Source organism: Asparagus officinalis, chromosome 9, assembly GCF_001876935.1.
Source record: "Asparagus officinalis chromosome 9, Aspof.V1, whole genome shotgun sequence".
In the NCBI taxonomy this organism is placed as follows: Eukaryota; Viridiplantae; Streptophyta; class Magnoliopsida; order Asparagales; family Asparagaceae; genus Asparagus; species Asparagus officinalis.
Window position 1 is genome coordinate 711,203 of NC_033802.1, and position 8,979 is coordinate 720,181.

General features: G+C 35.8%; 1 protein-coding gene across 1 annotated transcript; it reads right to left on the bottom strand.

The window, feature by feature from the left end:
- Positions 929-7,912, bottom strand: LOC109824362 (transcription factor TGA2.2-like). The gene is made up of 13 exons (XM_020390943.1): positions 7,746-7,912; positions 7,456-7,647; positions 6,830-6,906; positions 6,490-6,566; positions 6,165-6,356; positions 5,388-5,441; positions 4,799-4,858; positions 4,632-4,709; positions 4,479-4,524; positions 4,117-4,388; positions 3,796-4,035; positions 2,023-2,165; positions 929-1,271 (listed from the first exon to the last, which is right to left on the bottom strand). The coding sequence occupies exons 2-13, from the start codon at positions 7,593-7,595 to the stop codon at positions 1,190-1,192; spliced, it is 1,461 nt and encodes a 486-aa protein (XP_020246532.1). The 5' UTR covers positions 7,596-7,647; positions 7,746-7,912; the 3' UTR covers positions 929-1,189.

The window sequence follows — 8,979 nt, forward strand, 5'->3', positions numbered from 1 at the left end:
ATTGAGGCATGGCAGCTATTTCTGTTTTCGGACAGCATCTGGGCTCTTTTGCTCTTTTCACATTGGAAAGAGATCTTTTTCAAGGTTAGGCTTCAGTTTTCCTTGCTTTAAGGCAGACAATCATTCCAAGATTTCCCTTCTTTGTTTCAAAAGGTGGTTTTCTTAGACAGTAGTAGTTCTTGACTTGGTCCTCCAATTCTTTATGTAGTCTATTTCTGATTTCATTCTGTCATTTTATCAACTGAACACCCCAGATTAATAGAATGAACAAGATAAATATCAAATTTCCAAATAATTTATTTGCATTCAGAACTGTTTGAAATATGCTCCTATGCCTCTCACACCTTTAGCTTGTGCTAGACATCAAAATCTCCAACCCGTTACTTTCTGTAGCAGGTAACCACCGTTTGAAACATACTGACAAGTAGAGGCAATTACATTAGGTTTGCGAGGGACAAAGAGATGCAATCTAAATTCATATAGAAGAAGAAAAATCTTCTTTGCTTCCGCTTTTATTAAACGGATGCCCTGTCATTTTCGCCCATTGGCCATGATCAGGGTCCCAATATTTTGATGGCGAAGCAAACATCTAAAAGTTTATATAAATATTTTTGGAGTATTGTCATACTCTTTACATCTTATCTACAAATTGATAAAATATTGTTCAGAAAATAGGGGAGTTGGTTGCAGCAAATACCTACAAATTTGCATTTAATAATGCTACAACCTCCTGACTTTGTCTTTTTCTAAGGCAAGTTGTGAAAATAATGTTTACTTATTATTATATTATTAAGAATAGAAGATAGCTGTTACATAGATAGAGATATCTAGTTAAAAATTGATTAATATAACTTTATATAGATGGAGATGTATGGGAGTAGTGGCAACAGAAATAAATGCTCATTCTTATCTACATTGTGATAAAATATTAAGACCATCAATTACCTAATTATGACATAAAAAAAAGTTACATACTTTCCCTGCTTTACTTTGGTTCCTAAGCCCTACCATCATCTTATTCAAAAGCCCCCCTTTTCCCTCTGCTTTTTGCTAAGTGCAATCTATTTCAGCAACATTAGAACAATCTTCATATCACTACCAAGATCTCCCTCTCTCTCTCTCTCTCTCAATACAAATCAAATGGAAATCTGACGTTGATGACATTTTTTTATCTTTGCAAATAGTTCAGTCAGAATGCCGAAAAATGACTGTGCACCGCTGGCTGATGAATTACTTGTAGACCTGTAGCGCTCTCCTCTGCAATCATGTTCCTGTAACAAATGCAGAGTTAAAAACTTTATTATTTAGATCAATAGATTGCTAGAGAAGTTACTCATAGGAAAGGTCCTTCCCATAACAGTAAATGTCAAAATTAGAATGCATGTAGTCTTATAATTTTAGGGGAAGACTTTGGAAGTACTCAAAATCATTAGTTGGCTACAAAAAGGTGTACAGAGAATGAAGCCTATAATGGACTAAGTATAACCTAGCGCAGTAAGTTGGTCATGAGTAGGCAATGGAAAAAATGGATTCAACTGAAAAATAGATGAAAATGAACATGGCTTACATCACTTTTGCAAACAAGATCCCTCATCTTGGACATGTTGATGGGCAAAATTCTATGAAAGACTTGTGCATTTAAAATAGAAAGCAACTTTGAAACTGCAAGTGAAAAATCCAACATCGTGCAGGGAGACAAAGCCATTCCCATTTTAGGTGGTTTGGTCTAAAGCTGCATATAGAGTGGACCCAAGAATAATAATATTGAGTAGTTCATTGATGGGGGTATGTAGCTTGCTTTCTTTCTTGTGTTTGTGGTCCTGCAACTATATGTCTAATATCATGTAGTTGGTGAATTATAGGAGAGAATTATCACTTCATGCTTTGGTGGAACACACAAAAAAAAAAAACAATCATATGCTCATGATTCATATGATTAAGCCATAAACCTTAACCACTTCACGTAAAATTTATCCATTTATGTAATAACCATGGAAGGAAGAAAAAAAAAATGAAGCTTACTCGCGGGGGCGAGAGGCCCAGAGAGAGCTGAGGGCACGAAGGCGACTGTAGTATTCTCCGATTGCCAGAAAACACCTTGCTGCTTGTCTAATTGTCAAGATGCGGTGTAATTGATGTAGGGTTTGTTGCCTCAGATTATCAGCCTGTTTTTTGTATAAAAAAAAAAGTACTATGAAAACTTAAAGGAGAAGAAGGAAACATTTAATCATTCCAATTAAAAATCAATTTCAATTAAAAATCAATAGAGTCCTATCACATAAAGAGGAGGGAAAACTTAAGACAAAAGAAAAGTCTAAGATGGACAAAAAATAAAGTTTATTATTATTAAATGTGTAGCAACTGAAAGATTTGTCTGATTCATTGGATTCGAACTCTTCCATTAATAAATCATCAGAAACAAAAATCCCCATATCTTTTATTTTATAAATTATATTTCTGGAATAACTTTTACCTTCTATACCCACCCAAATCGATAGCCTTTTCATAGAATATTTATAATAATTGAGCAATTAGCAAGTATTAAATCCCTTGATTGAACCTGTATATATTTAGATTTAAAAAAAACTGCTTTGGCGCACAAAACATATGGATATATAGGACCAATTAATAGAACATTGCCACATGGAAAAACTGGGGTGGCTAAATTTATACATAATATACATATTGGAAAACTGGCCCTACACAAGTATCTAAAGGTTAGGTTGTTGCATCCTTTTCTTGATACTATACATGGATAGCAACATGTGCAACTTTCTGTGAGGCACTAAAGATAAAGAAATGGAACCGCATTGCTTTTGATTCTGATGGGTATTTTAGAAGTACTGAAGAAGAAACAAAAGATTGGGAAAGGGAAAGGCAAACATAATGAGGAGAAAAGGACAAAGGAATATTGTATGCAGGATCTTGTCATTTCAATTTCATATGTTCCATATTCACCTAAATATTTAGACACGACAGAAAATGTTAGAAATTTCAAGAGATAATTTACTTAAGTCAATGTTATATATACTTAATATCGCTTTGTATTTGGGTTCTATATATTCTCAGACCTGTTTTGTTCTAGAAAGTATTATTCTAAGTTCTCAATATTTGCTTTTTGAGAATTTAGCTAACATTTTATCAAAATCAATGGACGGTCATGGCAAGGAACTCCAAGAGTAAGCCTGGGGTCAAAATCTTGAATCAGTTACATGTTGAGATGAGATTAAGGACTGAATTAAGATGAAATATAGATAATTTATGAACTGTTTATCTTTGATTAATTAACTCATATAGAATGTCAGCATAATTAAAAGCAATATTCTGCAACCAGATTACCATCTATTTTGAGAAAAGAAAAAAGAAACGCAATGTAAAAAGCATGAAGAAACTGAAGATAATAAGATGATCTCAGATTTTTACTTAACAATGTATCAATAACTTCTAACAAAGTAAAAAAAAGGAACCAAAAAACAAAAGCAACAGCCAGTAAAATTATTCTATGAGCCGGTTAATCTGTTTAACAAATGAAATAAGAAGATAATTAATTATAAAAAACAATAGTGTTGCTTACAATCCACGTTGATAGGAAAGCAAGCAAACTGGACCCTTCAACACATCAGTATCTACAACCTGACATTGCATCACATTCTAGTACTATTAAACCATCATTTGTATCTCTCCTCATTTACGTATTATATTAGATTATCCAAAACTTAATCCATCATTAGCACCATCATCATTCCCCAATTATAGGTCTGACAGAGAATATAAAAAACTAGTAGAATGTAGTACCTGTCGAAGAAATCCTTCAAGGTTTGCCAGTTTTCCTAGTGCCATTGCCATGTGTCCCATATAATTCTCCATAATAGCACCTTCACTTAGAGATCCACCCGCAATTGTATCCGCCAGTGACTGTTTAAGTTGCTCAAGGCCCTGAGATAGTGCCTCCTCTGCCTGTTGCGATGATTGCTGGAGGCTGCAGATTCCCATTAGCTGTTGTTCTGTCAGAGGATCCAGCTGAGGCATCAGAATCTACACATACAAAAAAAATATCGAATTATCATTAAATCTTGTTCATATCAATACTTTTTCATATTTGGTTTAGGCTAAGACCTTGAGCAAATCGGAGGGTTTGAATCCACCCATCCAAATGAAACAGCGCTCAGCAGGAGTAGCCCACAATCCAGTTATGAGATGGAATACATCGGATTTAGCTGCAATTCCCTTGAATCGAAAGATTTCATCGTAATGTGCAAGGCAATCATCTACTATGATCCTAAGGTCTCCATCAGGCAAATGAGCCTGCAAACCTCCTCTAAGCTCTGTCATGTGCTTGTAGTTCTCGTCTAACCATCGAGCATATTCCATATCAAACATTGCTGCACCTGAGATACATCCAATTGAACTTTTATTATATCCAATTCAAGGCATTTATAAATTTTATTATGCTAGAGTTTGGGTATCCTTGTTACTACCAGAGGTGATGTTTCCAGCTGCATTGCCTCCTCCTAAGAAAAGACCCTAAATCCACATAGTTTGATCAGTGAGATTAGTATCTGAAAAATGATACAAAATGCGGGATGTTTATTCAAATAAAAGTTTAAATAGTTAGCTAGCGCTAGTTATACCTGCGATCTAGCCCGTTGGAGGTCCTGTTCTAACTGTGCAAGTTTCATTCTACTGGATTCTAGTTGTTGTACATAGGCCTAATGAAGAAAAAAAGAGAGAATTTAGGATGTGTATCAATGAAAAAAAAGCGGAAAAGGGGAAAAAATATTAGGAAAATACCCCTCACCTTCTTTCTAAGCCTACTCTTCCTTGCTGCCTCTCTATTTTGAGCTAAGCGTCTTAATGTCTGTTACCACAGTAAATATGATAAATAATGCAGCTTAATAACAGTGAAAAAAAATCTACTAACGCATTACATGTGTTATTTTACACCTCTCAAACACTTTTTACTTGATAATAAGATCCTACTGATCCATAAGTCGTCGTAGTTGTTATTAACAACAAAATACAAAGAAGTAGAAAAATCATTACTTTTTTCAACTTTAATTATAATAGTGTTACTTGATAATAGGTTTGATTAATTAGGATAAATCATGATAATATACTTGTTTAATTATCTCAAACAAATTGGATGCACCCAGAAAGATGCATGTTTTTGTCCAAGTAAATAAATGCATGCATGAGTCAGGCCTACATGACTCTATGTATGCATGACAATCCAGTGCACATAAACATATATACAAGTTTACCCTATTTACATATAGATAAGTATTTTCTAATGCCTGGAATTTGTTAGTGTATGCATATATATTATATTATATCTCATGCATATATGGTGCGAAAAGGCACAGAGAGGGGGAGAGCTTTTTCATGACCTTGGCATCTAGTGTCTTTCCTTCTTTCTCTGCAGCTGAACCAGCCATCCTCCTCTGAAATATTAAAAAAAATTACAACAAATGTTGTTTAAAATAACATTTGATGGGTAAAAGAACAAAGAAAAACAGACAACAGGGATTAGCTAGAAAATTAATGCGCTTAGGAGATCTGGTATCTTTTTTTTTTATACTGAGAGAGAGCCAAGCTTTTAACAAGACGTAGGACAAAAAGCTTAATATTCTCAAGTAGATTTGGGACCAGATAACAAAGATTAATAGGAGAGTGGGTTGTCTCATTAAAGTATGATGATGAATCCTAGTTTAACAAAACCATTGTCAATATTGTATGTTAGTAGATGTGGATATCTTTTACCAAGAAAACTACTGTGACCAAAATGCCACTCCATTCCACTGTGCAACGAAAAGGTGGCGGGGGCAGTTTGTGTAATATTGAAACAGTGGCTGGCTAGGGTTTGAAGAGTGCAGAAAAAATGGTAAAAGTCTAGGAAACAAACTGTACGTTTATGGGGATCGGTGTTGACGAAATACTGTGACTCAAGAGGCAAGGTTCTGGTCAAAAGATCAGTTAATCAGCTGCAGTAGATTTCAGGGTCCTTGAAATTTGTGAGTTTGGGTTGGTTTCTAATAGAGGAAAGAGAATTGAACAGGTTAACCTCTTCCGGGTCGACTTCTCTGGGCATTTGTGCAGAAAATAATGGAAAGTAAAAAAAAAAACACACACATAAACATTCAGCAGCGTAGCAGTTAAAACAGCACCTTGTCTTGGGGCTTGGGCTGATGATTTGCTGCGCTCGCCATTATCTCCTTCGGTTCAGAGGACTGCTCTGATGAAGCTTTATTGTTATTATGAGTACTATTGCTCAATGGAGACTCTGATTCGAGCTGAGAGACCGTGTGTTGAGCTGATCCTGAGTCCTCTGTGCTCTCTTCTGCTGACTGTGAACTACCCTATGTACGCATATATAATTGTTGTTGTTGTTGTTTACAACAGCGATAGATAGAATTAGGAGCGTGCTATTGAAAATGGAGAAGAGTTAACAAAGGCAAATAAAAAGACTGCTGGTGTATTAATACTACGTACCCTGTTGGTCTGCTGAAATCTCATTGGCCAAGAGGGGAAGATCTCAAGAGTGGGAGGGGGTCTCGTGGTGAAAAAAGCTGCAAGAGAAAATTTTTATGGTCAGAGGATCAAAACAAAGCCTGCTGCCCTTTATGATTCTTTGCAAGGGAGGAAGGACTGAGAAGTGTCAGTTTTGTTCAAAAGTGCTCATATTCTTTTCCCCTTTCTTATCAAGAGAGTTAGTATTCGCCATGCTTTATAAAACCACCTCTGAAGTAGTAGTTGGTTTTTACTGATCTCATGTGATCACTGTGAAGACTAATTCTTGAGAGAGAGAGAGAGAGAGAGAGAGAGAGCATACGCTTCTTGTCCTGATCAACAACTCCTTGCATGAGAGCTTCTTCAAGCTCCCCAAAATAAGCAGCTCCTTCCTGACCACTGATCATGCACAAAATGTCCATTTTTATTCAAACTACCCAGAAACAAAACTAGAAGCAAGGTTGAGTGCAAAGGGAGGGACGGGGGGAATAAATAGAAAATGAGCATAAATAAAGAAACCCATGAACGGATAAGGGTCAAAGGCTTTAAGGAATTGGTGGGGGAGAGGTGTAATCCCATTAGAGACTTGTGCCTACCAAGGTGCTCGTTGGTTTTCATATAAAAAAAATTTAGTAAAAGGAAGATGATGATGATGATGACACAAACAAAAGTGAAAGGAAAGAAGGGCCAATTGCAAAATTTGAAATTTATGCTTTGGATTGGAGGAACAAGGTGGTGATCCATTATGGACCAATTGCAAGTACATGCAAGTTTTTTGGGGGGCAAATTAATGGGGGGGAAAACTAAGGTGGTTTAAAAACTAGTATAGGAGATCAAAAAAGCCTGACATGAGAATCTCATAAAAATTTAAGTAAAAAACAAACAAACAAATATTACAAGGAGGAGAAATATTAGAACTTTAGGCTAAGTAAAATTGAGGAAAAATACAAGAAATTGGTGGCAGATGCAGGTGTGACTGCTTGGATCCCATAAGGGATGGGCTGAGCTGAAGGCCCGGGATCTGACAGCCCAGTCTCACCAACTCTGTGATGATTTGCTGCCATCCAAGAGTGCTCTCCTCTAAGCATTTTTAACTTCTTTTCATCAACTTCTTCTTCAAGTTTTCTTCTTCATGACACGCTGATAAATTAGAAGATTAAAAAAAAAACATTAATCGTCAAAGGAAAATTATCAATGAGCAAGGAAAGAGAAAAAAAAAAAGAGGAGAAGAAAATTACCAGGGTGAGCTTTCATCTGAGCTTGAGGTTTGTTCAGGATTTTAGAGCTTGCTTTTTAAAGTATGGCCAACTTTGTTTTTCTAATAAACTCAACTGAATAAACTCGGATGTTAGACTTTTAGACCCTGCACATATATTCACGAACCTCTCTCTCTCTTTCCTCTCTCTCTCTCACTAAGAAATCTCTCTCTCTCTCTCTCTCTCTCTCTCTCTCTCTTCCTTTTTTCCTTCTTCTGATAGTTTTGAGTTCTTGTCACCCTCTGCTTTGTAATAATTCCACCCCTTGAATTCATCCAAAGGTACACAGAAGATCTTGTCCTTGTAGACTTTGTCATAGAAGTGGGACGAGAGAGAAAATAATAGTAAAATAATAAGAATTAAGAGAGAAATTTTTTTAAAAAAAAAGGGAGGATGGGGTCTCTTTTTGCAGAGGAACCCACAAGAAATCACTGACTCCTACTCCACTCCCTGTAACCGACTGTGCTTTCTCATTGGCTCTTCCTTCTGGGCTGCCCACACGTTACAAATAACACGCTACTCAACAAAACCAGCATCCCTTCATTCATTCGCTAGCAGACACACAAACCCCTCCCTTATTAATAACAAAAATTAAAAAAAAAAAAAACCCTTGTCACGATCCTTTTTTCCCTTTTTATCCTTATAATTAGATAGAGTTTACTTTTATACCTATTGACCCTAATCCTTTGATAACCACACATATAAAACAAGGGATTATTCATATATGACAATTGTCCTATCACGATCGAGTTTAAAATTTATCATAGCTCAATGGCGCATGCAGTTCGGTATGGATCATAGAAGCACCCCTATAAGAGTGGGGTGGTCTACACCATAAATAGAAGAATTGTAATTTTCTAAGCTAACTCTCTAACCGCCCTTGAATGGTATAAATTACTCTTTTCTATAGGGTGTTCCGATAAAATTTTTATGTAGCTTATCGAGCTTCTCATGTTTATGGAGTCATGACTTTAGTAGTTATCTCTCAATAGAAGCAGAAGCAGACGACCTATCGTAAAATTCTAGTTTCATTATCGTCGCTTCCTTCTATTGTAAACGTTAATTTTCTATACTATCAATAAATTAAGGCTGAGATCTTTTTTTCCCCTTAAAATAAACAAGTTAGTTGGGTTCCATCTTAAAGAAAGCTTATCTTTCCTATTACCCATTATCAATCATATATATGTTTGCATTGTTTGCACCTCTCAACCTAAAC